At 36.5% G+C, this 18,768-nt stretch overlaps 1 protein-coding gene across 8 annotated transcripts; it reads right to left on the bottom strand.

Moving 5' to 3' along the window:
• Positions 1 to 2,229: 2,229 nt before the first annotated feature.
• Positions 2,230 to 17,942, bottom strand: LOC125657508 (uncharacterized). 8 transcript variants are annotated; one of them, XM_056149225.1, is made up of 12 exons: positions 17,785 to 17,942; positions 15,029 to 15,442; positions 14,808 to 14,906; positions 12,699 to 12,800; positions 9,363 to 9,494; positions 9,227 to 9,249; positions 9,002 to 9,135; positions 7,481 to 7,810; positions 4,354 to 4,475; positions 3,387 to 3,446; positions 2,747 to 2,788; positions 2,230 to 2,405 (listed from the first exon to the last, which is right to left on the bottom strand). In XM_056149225.1, the coding sequence occupies exons 2-12, from the start codon at positions 15,401 to 15,403 to the stop codon at positions 2,343 to 2,345; spliced, it is 1,482 nt and encodes a 493-aa protein (XP_056005200.1). In that variant the 5' UTR covers positions 15,404 to 15,442; positions 17,785 to 17,942; the 3' UTR covers positions 2,230 to 2,342. The 8 variants fall into 8 exon arrangements, 7 of the variants coding, with proteins under 7 accessions (XP_056005200.1, XP_056005202.1, XP_056005205.1 ...); XM_056149227.1 differs by having other exon boundaries at positions 2,743 to 2,788; positions 17,785 to 17,941; XM_056149230.1 differs by having other exon boundaries at positions 2,743 to 2,788; positions 4,354 to 4,463; positions 17,785 to 17,941.
• Positions 17,943 to 18,768: the final 826 nt, after the last annotated feature.

Below are 18,768 nucleotides of genomic sequence, written 5' to 3'. Positions count from 1 at the left end.
ATAATTGCACTTCATGGTTTTCATACTTTTTGTCAGTAATCGATAGGGCTGTAGAAGTTCACCCAGCCGAAAATGTCCAATAGGACATTAACCATGATCAATTAATTCCAATAGGACATTAACCATGATCAATTAATTCCAATAGGACATTAACCATGATCAATTAATTCCAATAGGACATTAACCGTGATCAATTAATTTCAATAGGACATTAACCATGATCAATTAATTCCAATAGGACATTAACCGTGATCAATTAATTCCAATAGGACATTAACTGTGATCAATTAATTCCAATAGGACAATAACCATGATCAATTAATTCCAATAGGACATTAACCGTGATCAATTAATTTCATTTCGGTGATCCACAGGAATCATTTGACCTTTCAGTGAAGCAATCGTTTTTATGACCTTGATTTTGTATAGTTTAAAAGATGTGAATGAATGACACAACCACAAACAAAGACACAAAAATGATAAGAAACTATCGAACCAAAAATCCTCTCCGCTCTTCCATTTGGATGACATGAAATGTTTCACCATAATTTTACTCCTGGCGTGAAACATTGTTAGTAAGTATGCAATAGGAATATGTACAATAAACAAGAGATCCCATGGGCAACATCGCACATCTGAGTCACCTTAGTCCTGCCATTGTTCAGCTGTTGTGATTTTCAAAAGATTGTTTTTTACCAACCTTTATTCCCATGAAATTTTTTTTTACCCCTTATTGCATCCCCAACCTAGCCCCAAAGGATCACAATATAACTAAAAATGAATTCACATAACACAGAGATGCCTCAACACCAATATGACTAATATGATTTTGCTGTTCTGGATAAGACCAAGGTCACAAGGTCGTGGTATGATATGAAGACCTTGCCATAAAAAATATATATAGAATATAAAAGCTCTATCTTAAATAATTCAGGAGATATCAAATAGGCAATATTTTTATCAAAAGTAGGTCAAACTTCCAGGTCAAGGTCTCAAGATCAAACACTGAAGTATATCAAGGTCTTGCCATAAAAAATCTATCTACAAAATAGAAAAGCTTTACCTTTTAAAATTAGTTCAAGAGATACTGACTAGGTCAGAGATTTAAAACGTGGGTCTAACTCTAAGGTTAAGCTCACAGGGTCAAACTTCACAAAATCACAAGGTCTTGTAATAAAAAAACCTATATACAACGTAGCAAAGTCCTACCTTTATTAGTTCAGGAGATATTGAATAGGTCAGAGATTTTTTTAGAATAGGTCAAACTTCCAAGGCCAAACACCATTGTGTACAAGGTCTTGCCATAAAAAATCTATATACAAAATATTAAAGCTCCACCTAAAATAGCTCCGAATATATTTAATGTTTTGTTTTCTTAAAAGTAAGTAAAACTCCTAGTTCAAGGTCACAAGGTCAAAGACCATGATATGAAATTGAGAGTCTTGCCATTAGCAATTTATATACAAGATATGAAAGACCTACCTTAAATAGTTCATGACATATCGTATAGATAAGATTTTCATTAACATTAGGTCAAACTTCCGGGTCAAGGTCACAAGATCATACACCATTGCATCACATGAAAGGCCTTTCCGTATAAAAATGTATATACAAAATATGAAAGCCCCAGCTTAAATAGTTCAAGAGATATTTTAAAAGACACTTTCATCCCCTATTGTGCTCCCTACCCCTGGGGACCATGAATTGTACAAACTTGGATCTATTCTATATCAGGAAGGTTTCTTGTAGATTTGAACTTTTGTTGCCCAGTGGTTTTGAGAAGATTTTTAAAGATTGTCCCTATATACTCCAATGTAAAACTTTGACCCCCTATTGTGGCCCCATCTTACATTTGAACAAACTTTAATTTGCACTATGTCAGGAAGGTGGCATGTAAATTTGAACTTTTCTGGCCCAGTGGTTCTTGAGAAGATTTTTAAATTGACTCCACCCTATTTTTGCATTTTCGTGATTATCTCCCCTTAATTCGAACAAAACGTAAATCCCCTTTACCCATAGATAATGTGTACCAAGTTTGATTGAAATTGGTCCAGTGGTTCTGGAGAAGAAGATGGAAATGTGAAAAGTTTAGACAGATGGACAACGGACAAGTGATCAGAGTAGCTCATTTAAGCTTTCAGCTCAGGTGAGCTAAAATGTTTCACCATAATTTTAATCCTGACCTGGAATATTTTTAGTAAGTGTACAATAGGAATATGGAAGATCAAGTAGACAATTGGGTTTTAATTTCTCTGTACATGATTTTGAAGCTGCAAAAGATTTCTTTCGTGTCGTTTACAATTCTTCATTTACTCCATTCTATTCCTCTTCTTTTCAGTCAGTCAATCTTCACTGCTTGGGTGTTCTCTCCTTACGATCGTCCTTGTTTTTTCCTTTTGGGGTAACTGAAAATAATGTCTACTGTCACAAAACGTTAAGTTAAATCTAGAACATTTATTTAGTGTTACTTTAAAATACTACTCTTTCGTATTAATACCACACACACCCACCCACACACACCCACCCACCCACGCACACACGCACACACACACACACACACACACACACATATATATATATAAATATTGAAAATCAGAATGACACATTCCATAAAAAACATATATATATATATATATATATATATATATATATATATATATATATACTTGGATTACTTCTGTTTATATAATCCCACTACTGTACACAATACACTACAGAAATTCTAGTCCAAAACAACCTTACCTACTTTTATTTCTTCTTTTCTCAAACCACCATAAAATCGTCTTTCCTAATTAGAAATTCAGGGTAAATTTACAGTTTCAAAGTTTTATCGACCTATTCAAACATATGAAGTATATAAAAAAAATTCGTAATCAAATTTAAAATATTCTGTACAGCACATCTAAGCTAATGGTCAGCAGCAGTATAAACAAGATCCACAACGTGGATACAAGGTCAAATACAAGAATCATACAAAGCACTAAAGTGACCAACGACATGGATAATAGTAGATTGTCAAATTTTAGGGACGACATATTCCTTCCTCAGGACAAACGAAAAGGTTTACATAACATGGATAAATATATACAAAGAAAAAAACCTACTAGCACTAAAACTACACTAAATCTACAAACGTACTTTACATGGCATAGTCCATGTTTATTGTTTTTTGGCTATCTAATCATTGTTTTCTGAGGCGTGAATTCGGACACGTAGTATTCGTCCAATGGACTGACCCACAATCTTTTAAATTACTGGATTTATGCAATAGAAAGCTTTATTCTTGTATAACAAAGGGTTAAAGAAAAATTGACAAGATATGATTAAGTTACAACTCAATTTTATAAGTCTATTCAGTATATACATAGAGTTTGCAAGAAACTTACCTCAAAGCTGAATCGTTCATTCCGTGTTGGAGTATATTGACTACCATACTTTAAAGAAATCTGCAACATAATATATCGATATGCAAAACTTCAATGTAACTTTGTAATGTTTCAGTTTCAATCAAATGAAGGAAATAAATCAGTTAGTACATTTACTATAATCAACCCTTTGCATCATACGGTTAGTGTGTCGAAGAAGCACTTAGATACGGAACAAGAGCAACTCTCACTACAAAATACGCCCATCCAATATACATGTATTCAGTAATGCATTAGGAATTAAAAAAATAAGATATTCTACGTTTTAAAACATGGCGCTGACAGTGTTCTTTCGACATTTTCTATAACAGCACAGAGTATTCCTAAAGTTTTAGTTCTAACGTATTTTGCTTTGTTAAATATCAAAGTGAAGACTTACATCTATCAAACTTTGTTTTACCTCCCTCCGAAATGTTTTTACTCATATTTAAATAAAATCTTTAAACAAACACTGTTTGAAGAAGCTGGTATCCGAGAAGGTAGAAAGTAACAACGCATACAGCATCTTGTTTCATCTCTAAATGCTGAATCACGGAATAACACCTCAGCAGTTAAAGATATCATAAGATGTTGCACGTACTCTTGCTTTCTACTTCTCAGACACCGGCTTCTTCAAACACTGTTTGATGCCAACTGATGGACAACTTAAAAATGTTTCAGTCAATCCGAGAGTACATCAAGGGGGAGGGCGAATTTCATTCATATGTGACAAATTTCACAGGGGCCTGAGATGCTCGCCCATATTACCAATTTTTTAAAATTATTATTATGTCCGATTGTACAATCTATTTCGTTTCGTTCAGTTTCATTTTATTTCTCATTTTATAGATTCCCTTTCTATCTAGCCCATAAAAAGAACTGGCAGACAGATAGACTCATTGCGCCATACCATAATACGACCTGTCCATGACGGGTGTACAAAAATTACCAAAGTCTGTATTCGCTGCCTTTCTGTGTACCCCATTTTCAGTCCAACAATACTAGTTTGAAAATACGATGCATATGTTTCACTCTCTGTATCCATCGCTGCTTCATTTCCTATAACAGAGTCTAAAGCAAATTATTACAGTTAACAGCTTTGAATTCATTGCACATTAATTTCATAATTTTCAAGTGAAATCTATCGCCAACTTCAATTTCCATATTAAATTAAGACTATGATAACAAGATATAATCAATGTAGCGTAAACAAAATAGAATTTAAGCAAGAAATGTTTGTAAAGAAAACATATATGCCCGCAATGGTGCAAAATTAAAAAGGGTTGTACACGTGCATCATTTAAATGATAGTAGTGCCAAACCATTTCAAAATATTGAGCAGACAAAAGAACAGACAAAATGTCCAGAGTGGATTGACAATGTGACCTTAAAATCAATAGGGGTCATCCACTCCTTATGCTGTACCAGTGTACCAAGTTTGGTGTCAATCAAGCAAATAATTCTAGAATATAGGAGACAATATATTACCATGTCCAGTTTAACCCTTGACCATGTGACTTCAAAACCAATAGGGGTCATCTACGGCATAAGATGTACCATATTTGATGTCTGTCAAGCAAAGGGTTCTCAAGATATTGAGCAGACAGTACATTCCTATGTCCAGTTTACCCTTAACCTTTGACCATGTGACCTCAAAATCAATAGGGGTCATCTACTCCTTAAGATGTACCAGTGTACAACGTTTGAGGTCAGTCAAGCAAAGAGTTCTCAAGATATTTAACAGAGAGTATTCTCCTATGTCCAGTTTGACCATGTGACCTCAAACTCAATAGGGGTCAGTTACTACTTAAGATGTCCCAGTGTACCAAGTTTGATGTCTGTCAAGCAAATGATTCTCAAGATATTGAGAGGACAGTATATTCTTATGTCCAGTTTGACCCTTAGATTGGCCTTTGGCCATGTGACCTCAAAATCAAGAGGGTTCATCTTCTTCTGAAGATGTACGAGTGTGCCAAGTTTAATGTCTGTCAAACAAAGTGTTCTCTAGACATTAAGTGGTCAGTATATAAACCCAGTTTAATCCTTGACCTTTGATCATATGACCTCAAAATCAATAGGGGTAATCTTCTTCTGAAGATGTACCAGTGTACCCAGTTTGGTGTCTGTCAAGGAAAGGGTTCTTAAGATATTGAGTGGACACTGTCTCTCTATGTCCAGAGTAGATTGACCTTCGATCTTTTGACCTGAAAATCAATAGGGGTTCTTTTCAACTCGTAACCAACCCATATATGAAATACCATTACGATGGAGTGAATGGTTCTCAAGATATTGAGCGGACAACATCTGGTCTACCGACCAACCAACAGGTGCAAAGCAATAAGTCCCTCTTCTTGGAAGGGGGTATAATAAAGCTGTATAGAATGATTCTTGAAATTACTCAAAAGTTGCATTATTTACCTTTACACAAAAGGGTCAAAGGTCATCAAAAATGGCATGCGACACCCTGTCTTATCATGGTATACCAACATACCAAACATCAAAGGCTTAGCCCAAAAATTCTATTAAATATCAAAGACCTATGTTAAAAGACCAAAACAGTTATGTTCTGGAAAACAAAAATATCCAAAAAAATTCTTTTATTTGACCGTTACATAAAAGGTCATCAAAACTGGCACATGACACACTGACTTATCATGGTATACCCACATACCAAATATCAAAAGCCATGTCAAAAGACAAAAACGTATGGCCCGGACAACAAAAATGACCCAAAAAATTATCATTAGAGCTTTACTTAAAAAGTCAAGGTCAAAGGTCATCAAAATGGCATACCAACATACCAAATATCAAAGGCTTAGCCCAAAATTTCTAATAATATCATAGGCCTATGTTAAAAGACAAAAACGTTATGGTGTGGACAACAAAAATTCACCCAAAATTCTATTATGTGACCGTTACATAAAAGGTCAAAGGTCATCAAAACTGGCACGTGACACACTGTCTTATCATGGTTTAACAACATACCAAATATCAAAGGCCCATGTCAAAAGACAAAAAAATTATGGCCCGCAAAAACTTTGTTTGGGAAGCGGAAGAAGAAGAATCGGAAGAATTCACAATAAAACATGTCCCCCTCCTGGGAAGGGGAGACATAATTAAAAGTAGAGCAAACACGGACCCCTGGACATGCAAGAAGTGGGATCACCTACCTAGAAGGAGTAAGCATTCCCTGTCGACCGGTCACCCGCTGTGAGCCCTACATCTTGATCAAGTAAAAGAACCTAACACTTGGTATGAAACAAGTCAGACAGCATTTGACCCAATCACACGTTATAATGGCAAACTAGATCGCTATAACGACCATAAATGTTTTTGAAATGCTGACTTTAAACGAGATTGTTGAAACCCCTGTAACATCAACTTGTTTTTCAGTAGCCTTCCTCGATTTAAAACCTGATCATACCCAAAACAATTTAAGCTCTTGTGTATCGAATCAGCTGAGAGATAAAAACACCACATGCAGGTGATGATGGAATATTGCTACATAAATATGGGAAGTTGACGATGGCGAAGCTGAAATCATCCCGTTTTTCATAAAGTTGAGTTGTTAGTTTGCCGTTAATATCTATCTAAGTACGAAACAGATGTGGAGGACTCTGTGGTGTATTTTATTTCGAGTTCACTGGGATTAACTACAGATAACTCTGTTTACCTGATCAAGATATAGGGATCAAGGCGGGTGCGACCGGTCGACAGGGGATGATTATTCCTCCTACGCACCTGATCCCACCTTTGATATATCCAGGAGTCTTTGTTTGCCCAACTCTCTATTTTGTATTGCTTATAGGAGGTATGAGATTGATCACTGTTCGTAATCTTCACCTTTTATCGAATCGACATATAATGTGAACATCAATCTAAAATAGTCCTTAAACATTTGAATCCTTCTTTGATATACTAATGACTTTCAGCTTTACTAGAATATTGCAAAAGGTAAAAGATTTACATCTTATTCCATCAGAACAATTTTAAATTTGATAAAGCATTCTATTGATTAAAGCATGAAATGAAAAATAAAATTTCAGAATTTGAACCCGACAAGTACACTCACTGACCTGTTACGAGTAAAACATGGCATGGTTTACTTATGTTTTGTGTTGTACTATATCTGGACACCCGGGTTGTCTGTTGCAGAGAAAATTTTATCAAATATCTACTTTTGGGCTCTAGAAAGAAATTTTCTTTAACATTTGCGATACATTCGTCCTGAGAACAGTCGTCAGTTCGCCAGACGACTTTCTTCACTGAGTCTCGTATTTCGACAGACATCGTCCAAGTACTGGACAGAGTAGAGCTGGGAATGTTCACGAAATCCTGAACACGAAGTGGTTCTGTTACATCATCCAGATACACAATATGTCGTGGACATGTAAGGTGGAACGATGCTGAAATTAAACACGCACTACTGAAAAACGTTGAATCTATATGGTTAAAATAAACATGTGGTACTGACAAATTTTTAACAATGCTTAAAATAAAAACATATTACTGAAAAGGTTAGAACGATGCCGAAAGATATGGTACTGAAAAACTATCAAATATATGCTTAAAATAATCACATGTTGCAGTAGCTGCAGTAGCTGCAGAACTGTAGCTCTCTGAAAAAATATTTTGACGGAACAGAGAGCTACAGATTCACCCCTTATAAAAACCTTTGATTGACGGCGCACAAAAAACTGCGCACGGTTGAGGCTTTATATCGTTGTATTCTTGTGTTGCTGTCTCATAAATTTAATATGAAAAAATTCTGAACATATTTTCCTACTATACGTGTGTCCAAACATACCTTCAAATATTCATTAAAGCCCCATACGACCCGAAAACTCCCAGCTTTAAATGATTTCATATGTTGACGTAGCCATGTTGGGTAGCCGGTCAATTAAGATTTTTTTTTATATCAAATTTATGAGACAACAACACAAGAATACAATAATATAAGGCCTCAACCGTGCCAGCTTTTTGTGCACCGTAAATCGACAGTTTTTATAAGGGGTGATCCACCTCAGAGAGCTACAGTTCTGCAGCTAATGTTGCTGAAAAGCTTAGAACGATACCGAAAATAGCGATATTGTACTGAAAAACTATCAACTATATCCTTAAAATAAACACATGCTCCTGAAAAGGTTAGAACGATGCATAAAATAAACATATAGCTCTGCGAAACTATCAACCATATGCTTGAAATAAACATGTGGTACTGAAAATCCATTTAACCATGCTTAAAATCAACAATGTACAAAACAACTTCGAACCATACATACCATAAACAAGCTTACTGAAAAACTTTAAACGATGCTTAAACATCAACACATGTTACTGAAAATCTTCACTTATCATACACAATTACAACGAACATGTACTTATACTTTCAACAGTACTTAATCTATATTCTTGAAATAAACACATTATACTGAAAAACTTCGAATGTTACTTGCAATAAACACGCTTAATGAAAACCTTTAATCGATGCTAAAAGATAAAAATATGTTGCTAAAAATGTTCCCATGTAACACAAAATTACAATTTACATACGTCCTTTATTATTTAATCGCTTAACTATAATCGATGTAAATCACCTGAATTTCGTAGCTGCAAGGATTTAGCCAGTTCGGTTTTTTCAACATACAGAGATAACGGGGACATCAAGGTCGAGACAGATATGTCATCGGGACTTTCAAGACACTCCAACTCTCTCTTGTGTTGATTGATTCTAGGATAAGAATTTTGTTGTTTAACATTTGGAAATTATATTATAGGTTCACTAATTTTTTAACACTTTGGATTATCAAAATTATTCCTACCTTTTCCACAATGTTTGTCCACTCTGAAACAAATTACTTAAAATTTCATTTCATTGTAATGCTGTCATCATGAACATCCATGTATACTATACACTTCCTCAGTTAATTACAAATGCATAAAAAATAACCAACTTACAAAATGAAAACTGAGTAGAGATTTTTTCCCCAAGGTGTGCAATGATTTCGAGAGAAGTTTACTATCTTTCATCAAGTATGATCCATATTCTCGTCGCCGTTGTCGTATTTTTTTCAACTGCACACTGTATTCCTAAATTAAATACACGAATGTTACAAATGATATAGAATTTGGACACACAACCTTGCAATCTTCATTGATTGGTTGGTTTAGACATTAAACATTCCTTTGAAGATCGTTCAGTCTGTTATATGCAGAGACATCAACAGCTTTCAGCAAAGAGCCACAAGGAATTGGAGTTTTGTCATCGAAATTTAAACATTCTTGGATTTCTCTTAAATTGAGTACTTTTCACATTGCATTAGTCTAAATCTAAAATAATTTTTTTTATAAATCTCAAAACAACTTCCTCTTCTGAAATATGGCATCACAAAGTTTGTGATTTTTTTCTTGAAAATGTTTTGCATGTCTACATTTCGAATAAAATCAATGGCTACATGCGTTATCCTGTATGTAAAACACGGACCCCTGGATATTCCAGAGGTTGGAAACTACGCACAAAATATCGTATACTTGGCATAGTTACATGTATTCTAATGCAAAGAAAAGTTTTCATCAGCGTAAAAGCACTGAAAATATATCCATTCGTGAGCCTAGAACACACGTTATATGAAAAGATTGTGCTCATGGTGGATTTTTAGGACAGAATTGGAAATGAAAAGTGAAGAAAACGAACAGTGATCAAATTCATAACACCTTAAAGGAATATATAATATAGTGTTGGACAAACAAGGACCCCTGGATATACCAGAGGTGGAATCAGGTGCCTAGGACGACTAAGCATCCCCTGTCGACCGGTCACATCCGCCGTGAGCCCTATATCCTGATCAGGTAAACGGAGTAATCCGTACTCAAAATCAGTGTATGTTTTGCGCTTTACACCATTTAGTAGTAGGGTCTCATCCAAAGATTCGTGCCTTCTACTTTCAATGTCATCAACAAAGGAACAGTTGCTGCCTATCCTAAACACTCTATTCTTCCAAGGCCTGGAAATAAACCCGACAAACTTTCCTCACACGAAGAAATCTATCTACTGACTCAAGGCCTGGAAATAAACCCGACAAACTTCCCCCACACGAAGGAATCTATCTACGGACTCCAGGCCTGGAAATAAACCCGACAATGTTCCCTCACACGAAGAAATCTATCTACTGACTCAGGGCTTGGAAATAAACCCGACAAACTTCCCTCACACGAAGAAATCTATCTACTGACTCAAGGCCTGGAAATATACCCGACAATCTTCCCTCACACGAAGAAATCTATCTACTGACTCAAGGCCTGGAAATAAACCCGACAAACTTCCCTCACACGAAGAAATCTATCTACTGACTCAAGGCCTGGAAATAAACCCGACAAACTTCCCTCACACGAAGAAATATATCTACTGACTCAAGGCCTGGAAATAAACCCGACAAACTTCCCTCACACGAAGAAATCTATCTACTGACTCAAGGCCTGGAAATAAACCCGACAAACTTCCCTCAAACGAAGAAATCTATCTACTGACTTAGCTACCAAGGCCTGGAAATAAACCCGACAAACTTCCCTCACACGAAGAAATCTATCTACTGACTCAGGGCCTGGAAATAAACCCGACAAACTTCCCTCACACGAAGAAATCTATCTACTGACTCAAGGCCTGGAAATAAACCCGACAAACTTCCCTCACACGAAGAAATCTATCTACTGACTTGGGGCCTGGAAATAAACCCGACAAACTTCCCTCACACGAAGAAATATATCTACTGACTCAAGGCCTGGAAATAAACCCGACAAACTTCCCTCAAACGAAGAAATCTATCTACTGACTTAGCTACCAAGGCCTGGAAATAAACCCGACAAACTTCCCTCACACGAAGAAATCTATCTACTGACTCAGGGCTTGGAAATAAACCCGACAAACTTCCCTCACACGAAGAAATCTATCTACTGACTCAAGGCCTGGAAATAAACCCGACAAACTTCCCTCACACGAAGAAATCTATCTACTGACTTGGGGCCTGGAAATAAATCCGACAAACTTCCCTCACACGAAGAAATCTATCTACTGACCCAAGGCCTGGAAATAAACCCGACAAACTTCCCTCACACGAAGAAATCTATCTACTGACTTGGGGCCTGGAAATAAACCCGACAAACTTCCCTCACACGAAGAAATCTATCTACTGACCCAAGGCCTGGAAATAAACCCGACAAACTTTCCTCACACGAAGAAATCTATCTACTGACTCAGGGCCTGGAAATAAACCCGACAAACTTCCCCCACACGAAGAAATCTATCTACTGACTCAGGGCCTGGAAATAAACCCGACATACTTCCCTCACACGAAATCATCTATCTACTGACTCAAGGCCTGGAAATAAACCCGACAAACTTCCCTCACACGAAATCATCTATCTACTGACTCAAGGCCTGGAAATAAACCCGACAAACCTCCCTCACACGAAGAAATCCATCTACTGACTCTAGGCCTGGAAATAAACCCGACAAACTTCCCTCACACGAAGAAATCTATCTACTGACTCAGGGCCTGGAAATAAACCCGACAAACTTCCCTCACACGAAATCATCTATCTACTGACTCAGGGCCTGGAAATAAACCCGACAAACTTCCCTCACACGAAGAAATCTATCTACTGACTCAGGGCCTGGAAATAAACCCGACAAACTTCCCTCACACGAAGAAATCTATCTACTGACTTAGCTACCAAGGCCTGGAAATAAACCCGACAAACTTCCCTCACACGAAGAAATCTATATACTGACTCAAGGACTGGAAATAAACCCGACAAACTTCCCTCACACGAAGAAATCTATCTGGTGTGTCCAGGGGTCCGTGTTTGCCCAACTATCTATTTTGTATTGCTTGTAGGAATTATGAGATTGATCACTGTTCGTTATCTTCACCTTGCATCTACTGACTCAAGGCCTGGATATAAACCCGACAAACTTCCCTCACACGAAGAAATCTATCTACTGACTCAAGGCCTGGAAATAAACCCGACAAACTTCCCTCACACGAAGAAATATATCTACTGACTTAGCTACCAAGGCCTGGAAATAAACCCGACAAACTTCCCTCACACGAAGAAATCTATCTACTGACTCAAGGACTGTAAATAAACCCGACAAACTTCCCTCACACAAAGAAATATATCTACTAATCGAGCTACAGTGTAAATATTTAAACGTGGTAGCTTTTTGAAAAGTACATTATTTATTGGAACAATATCTATGTTTATTACAATATGTAATGTGGAATATGTTAATACCGCCTCCAGATCCCTCTGCATTTGTTGTTCTCGTTCTGTAATCAGATGACGAAGTGATGCAAATTCTTGTCTCAATATCTCCTTATTTTGTAGATTGTTCATCTAATAAAGAAACGAAATCATCAATAGCAAATCTAAAGAAAATCGAAAGTTAATACTGTCTCTCTACTTCTAAATATTACAATGAACAAATATTATTTAACAAGCCACATCGCTCACCTGAGTCATCTCGGCCCATATTTAAAGATTTTCCTTATATATTCGCATGTAAAACTTTGCATTATTTGCACTATGTCGGGAAGCTTTCATGTAAACACACACTTCCCTGGCCCAGTGGTTCTTGAGATTTTCTAGATTTTCCCTAAATATTTGTATGTAAAACTTTGATCCCCTATTATGGCCCTATCCTACAACCGGGGTCAATAATTTTAACAATCTTGAACCTGCAGTATGTCAGGATGATTTCGTGTAAATTTGTACTTTCCTAACAAAGTGATTCTTGAGAAGACTTTCAAAGATTTTATCTATATATTCGCAGCTAAAACTTAATCCCCCTATTGTGGCCCCAGCCTACTCCGGAAGGCATAATTTTTACAAACTTGAATTTGCACTGTCAGGAACCTTTCATATAAATGTAAAATTCTTTGGCCCAATAGTTCTTGAGAAGAAGAATTTTAAAGATTTTCACTATATATTTCTATGTAAAACTTTGATCCCTTATTGTGACCCCATCCTTCCCCAGGCTCATAATTTTAACAACATTGAATCTGCACTACATCAGGAAGATTTCATTTAAATGTAAACCTTTCTGGTTCAGTGATTTTTCAGAAGAAGAGAAGATTTTTAAAAAGAATTTCCTTATATATTTATATGTAAATGTTGGATCCCTTATCGTGGCCCCATCCTAACTCTGGGGGCTATGATTTTAGGAAACTTGAATCTACACCATGTCAAGAACTTTACATTCAAACATACACTTTTCTGGCCCAGTGATTCTTTAGAAGATGATTTTTAAAGATCTGCCCCATGTATTTGTATGTAAAATTTTGATCCCCTGTTGTGACCCATCCTATCCCCAGGGGCCATTATTTTAACAAACTTGAATTTGCACTATGTCAGGAAGCTTTCATGTAAACATACACTTCCCTGGCCCAGTGGTTCTTGAGCTTTTTAAAGATTTTCCCTAAATATTTGTATGTAAAACTTTGATCCCCTATTATGGCCCTATCCTACCGCCGGGGTCAATAATTTTAACAATCTTGAACCTGCACTATGTCAGGATGATTTCGTGTAAATTTGTACTTTCCTGACAAAGTGATTCTTGAGAAGAAGACTTTCAAAGATTTTATCTATATATTCGCAGGTAAAACTTGATCCCCCTATTGTGGCCCCAACCTACCCCCAGGGGCCATGGTTTGAACAAACTTGAATATGCACTATGTCAGCAAGCTTTCATGATCTCCCCTTTGAACGGGACATGGCCCTTCATTTGAACAAACATGAATTCCCTTCACCCAAGGATGTATTGTGCCAAGTTTGATTGAAATTGGCCCAGTGGTTCTGGAGAAGATTTTTAAAAGTTGTTAATATATTTTCACCATTTTGTTATTATCTCCCCTTGCAAAAGGGCGTGACCCTTAATTTGAACAAACGTGAATCCCCGTCACCCAGGGATGTTTTGTGCCAAGTTTAGTTGAAATTGGCCCAGTGGTTCTGGAGAAGAAGATGAAAATTACGGCGACGACGACGGACAAATTTTGATCAGAAAAGCTCACTTGAACCTTCGGCTCAGAAAAGCTCATCTTCGCTAGCCAAGGGTGACGATCCACGGTGTTTCTCTATTCACGAAACACCATGGAACGTCACCCTTGGCTAGCGAAGATGAGATGAGCTAAAATTTTAGTGAACCTTTCCAAAGGAAATTTTATCAGTTCTGTTAGATGAGTACAAAAGCATCATTCCTTTATCTATCTATGGATGGAAATGAGATAAAACAATTCAAATATGATAGTGACAGTAATATTACATTTATAGTTCTGTAAACAGTCTTTGTTCAAAGCCAGACTATGTTCGATAATCGTGAAAACTAAAACATTTTTTAAAACCTACCAAAATTACGTTCTCTGTCTTGTCCAACTGCTCCGACAACATATTGATGGTCCGGGAACTTGCAGATGAAAAATTGTGTATTGTTTCATCAAAGCTGTCCTTAAAAATTAACATAAACATTAGAAATAAATTCCCCATCACAAGAACTGTACACTTTTAATTTCAGTTGAACAGGTGAAGATTTCACGGTTAATTTGGTATAGTAATATTAATATAATTACCTTTTGTTGTGAGATATGCTTCAGCAATTGTATTATTTGATGTTCAGAACCAGAACATTTTCCATTCTTAGCGATGCAGTCATCACATTTCTGTGCTTTACACAATTCACAGAAATGACGACAGATTTGTTTGTGTTCAGGACAGGCAAGAGCAAGGAATGGTTTAGATTTGCAGATGGTATGAGTTGCAGGGTGGTATCGCTTGAAGCAGTCATCACAGAAATATACCATGCAATCTTCACAAATGTTGTAACGTTCATGTGTCAAACGACAATATTTACAACAGTCATCCGGCAAAGCGTCGTCCTCTTTGGAAAGCACAAGCTGGGCCTGTGTGAGTCTTTCTATCTCTGATCTTGTTCCTTTGCGTAACATCTTTGTTGTGGCTTGCACGTCGTGTGTTCCACTTTCTTTCTGCATACAGACGAAAGAAGTATATTACAATGCTTTATGATGTAATCACTATAAAATAAATATTTCTTTCGTGCACACTTTTTTGAGAAATAATTACGAAAGAAGTGAATATATCTTTAACAATCCTTATCTTACCAACCTGTCAAATTAGACAACAATCTAAGGTGAATAAAACTTGCCTCAATGTAGTCTAACTTTGTAACAATGTCCATTAAAACATGATCTTTGCATTTTCTGCTTTCTATATGTACAATCTTCACACCGTCAGCTGGTACAATCGCAACAGAAATATTAGAAGATCATTATGTGATAGAGGCAGCCAAAATCTGAAAACGCTTTTGCTTGGAATGTAGCATGAAGCAGCGTTTGTGGATGATACAGAGACATACAAGAATCACACAGGAAAATCATGCATTCCTTGCAAACGTTCCAGTGCAAACACCACCGATTGCACAAACAGCATGCCATTTTTTAGGTATATTTGCTCTCACTTTGGAAAATTGAGAGTTGTTCTTCTTTCTCTTTTGACGAGAAAACTTTGAAATCAAAAGGAAACGTTTTGAAGCACTAGTCATGCTTTTTTTCGTGATGCATTAGTTACAGAGGCCAACGGTTTTAACTGTTGGTTAGAAGGGGATGCAGAGCTAAAGTGTTTGTTTCAACATCCGATTTTAGAATATCTAACAATTGTGAATCTTTAAAGGGTTCTTTCTGCAGTGTTGAAATGCTTGATGTAGTCCTCTTCGTCCAGCATGTAACATTTTTCTTTTTTTCCCCAAAAATTCTTTATTTTGACTTTGAATTATTTTTGAATCTTAAAAATCATCAGACAATTGAGATTTTCTAATTTGATATTCTTGATATTCTGATGGAGCCTTCACTCCATTGTTTTTGTCTGTATGAACCAACTCGCAACCCTTTTCTACCTCGTCGTGTCTGTTTGTGACAGTGGATGAAGTTGGGTGATCTTTCTGTTCACTTTTTGATAATTCAGAAGAACCTTCATCAAATATTCTCTCTCTTTCTTCGGAAATCACAGAGTTTGTTGGGTTTTCATCATGCTTTGTAATCGCCATCTCATTTTTCTCGGAGACATTTTCTAGTTCATCTGCTCCAACTTCGACACTTTCAGAATCAGCATTCGTTTCTCTGTGTGTATTATGCGTTTTGTTTCCTATATCAGTTTTTGCGTTTAGTAACTGTCTGTTTTCATTATCCTGTTCCTCTAGCATAGAATTACCTTTATTTGATCCATTGTTTTGATTGTCTGCGTCATGTGGTTCTGCACTTGATGAAAGTTCCTCTGCCGATATGTGAAACTCGGTAGTTTTATGTCTCAAGTTTCTCCTTATCGCAGTGGATGACCACGTTTGAAATGATACATTTGCGGTTAGTGGTTGTCGGATTCAGCGCCGATAGGAACTGTTCTGCCTCTTGGATTAGTCATAAATTTCTCAGATTGAGATAATTTCATCTTGTCGTCTTCTCGATAAAATTCCTGTTACTTTATTCTTTTGGGTTTTCAGATCATTTTCTGACTGGTAACCAAATCGCTGTCCATTTAATTATTATTAGTCTTTCTAAGTGATACTTATACCATGCCAAACCCACTCTCCCTTTTATCGTAAACTGCTCTTCAGACCTAGATTTTAAAGCGAACAATATTTATAATTTCTCTATTGTTTGAACAAATGTTTGAAGAAATCAAACAATTTAATCAATTTAGAAAAAAAAAACCTCCTTTCACACAACAACCAGAAGACTTGATGGTGTTTTGTTTCAGTACCCTAAATTCCGTGGCCATCCTTACGTACTTTGCAATTCAAATTGGTGAAAATGTCAGGAGACAATGATCATTCTAACATTCTGTCCTGTTCTGGTGGAAGTTGTTCTTGTGATATGGTTTTGTTTCATTGGTGTGGTTTTGGTGCTTTTGTATATAATTATACATCGCTATTTAACACATCGAGCATATATCTAAAGCTCAAATAAAAAAAATAATAAGGTCGAACATGCGGTGCATGAGAGATTATGGTGGTCGTGGTACGTCCTGTGCACCATATTGATTATAATATTCCAACAAGCTGGGGAATATGAAAAGGTGAAGATAACGAACAGTGATCACTCTCGTAATTCCTATAAGGAATACAAAATAGAGAGTTGGGCAAACACGGACCCCAGGTAAGTCTGCACTACACGTAGGCCTAATACATTTATATAAACTTCTTTTCCGCAAATGATATTTACATATTATACCTTTGTAACTACAGTGACAGCATGATAAAGTCGAGCATGCAAAGCGGGATAGGAGAAAACAAGCAAAAATAAAGTTCAGAACTCACATACTTCCAGCACAGCGCCGCTTGCACCGTATGTTTATGTGTACAGCGACATTAACGATCGACTAGGAAGTTATATACTTTCTTTTTCATTTCTATGTACATACAAATTAAGACCACGTGTCCTTAGGCGAGGATCCAGGATTTTTGTCTGGAAAAAAGAAAACCATTATGGGTCGTAAGAATTATACTTTGTACGCTCTTTTCCCAAGGTAGATTAGCCCTAGACGGAGATCAGTTTACCTGTACATTCAAAATGATCTATCAAACATGTTTATTTAGATCCACTCATTATATATTGAGTAACAAGGATGCCCATAATCATATGACATATATCATATCATTTGTTTTTTCTTAAATCCTTACATTGTTCTCTCTCTCTCTCTCTCTCTCTCTCTCTCTGAAATTCATAAGAATATGATATATTTTATATAAAGGTATTCTAGAGCTGGGGAATAAAGTGACAGGGGAGCGCTGTATGTACTTAGTAATGTATCGTATCAGAAAGAGAAGGTCTGTCAACACTCCTATCGAAAACACTTGATAAACACAGAGTGGTGTCATAAGTCGCTCTCATAGAGGATGAACACAATACATAAGCGTGTTTCTGTATACAATGTAGAACTTTTTTTTGTAAACATCGTGGATTAGTTTATTGCAATCCCATTGAATTGATAAAATATTTTCTAAATATGGCTTTTTGATGGGTGTGTCTCATATTCTGTGAGTATTTACTCGTCTGTTCAGTATTTAGGTTATCGCCTGCAGTTGTATTCTGGGACCGTTATGATCGAACACTGGGTGACAACCTCACCCTCTCCCATTAAAACAAACTGAGACATTAAAAAAACTAACAAATCAAGAGGACCGTGGGCTACAAATCTACTTGAGTCAACCTGGTCATGCTGATCTTCAGAAGATTTTTAAAAAAAGTTAAAACCTTTTTATTTCCACGAATTTTATTTTATCCATATCATAACTCCACCT

This window comes from Ostrea edulis, chromosome 9, assembly GCF_947568905.1.
Source record: "Ostrea edulis chromosome 9, xbOstEdul1.1, whole genome shotgun sequence".
NCBI lineage: Eukaryota > Metazoa > Mollusca > Bivalvia > Ostreida > Ostreidae > Ostrea > Ostrea edulis.
This window is presented reverse-complemented; position numbering and strand designations above follow the sequence as displayed.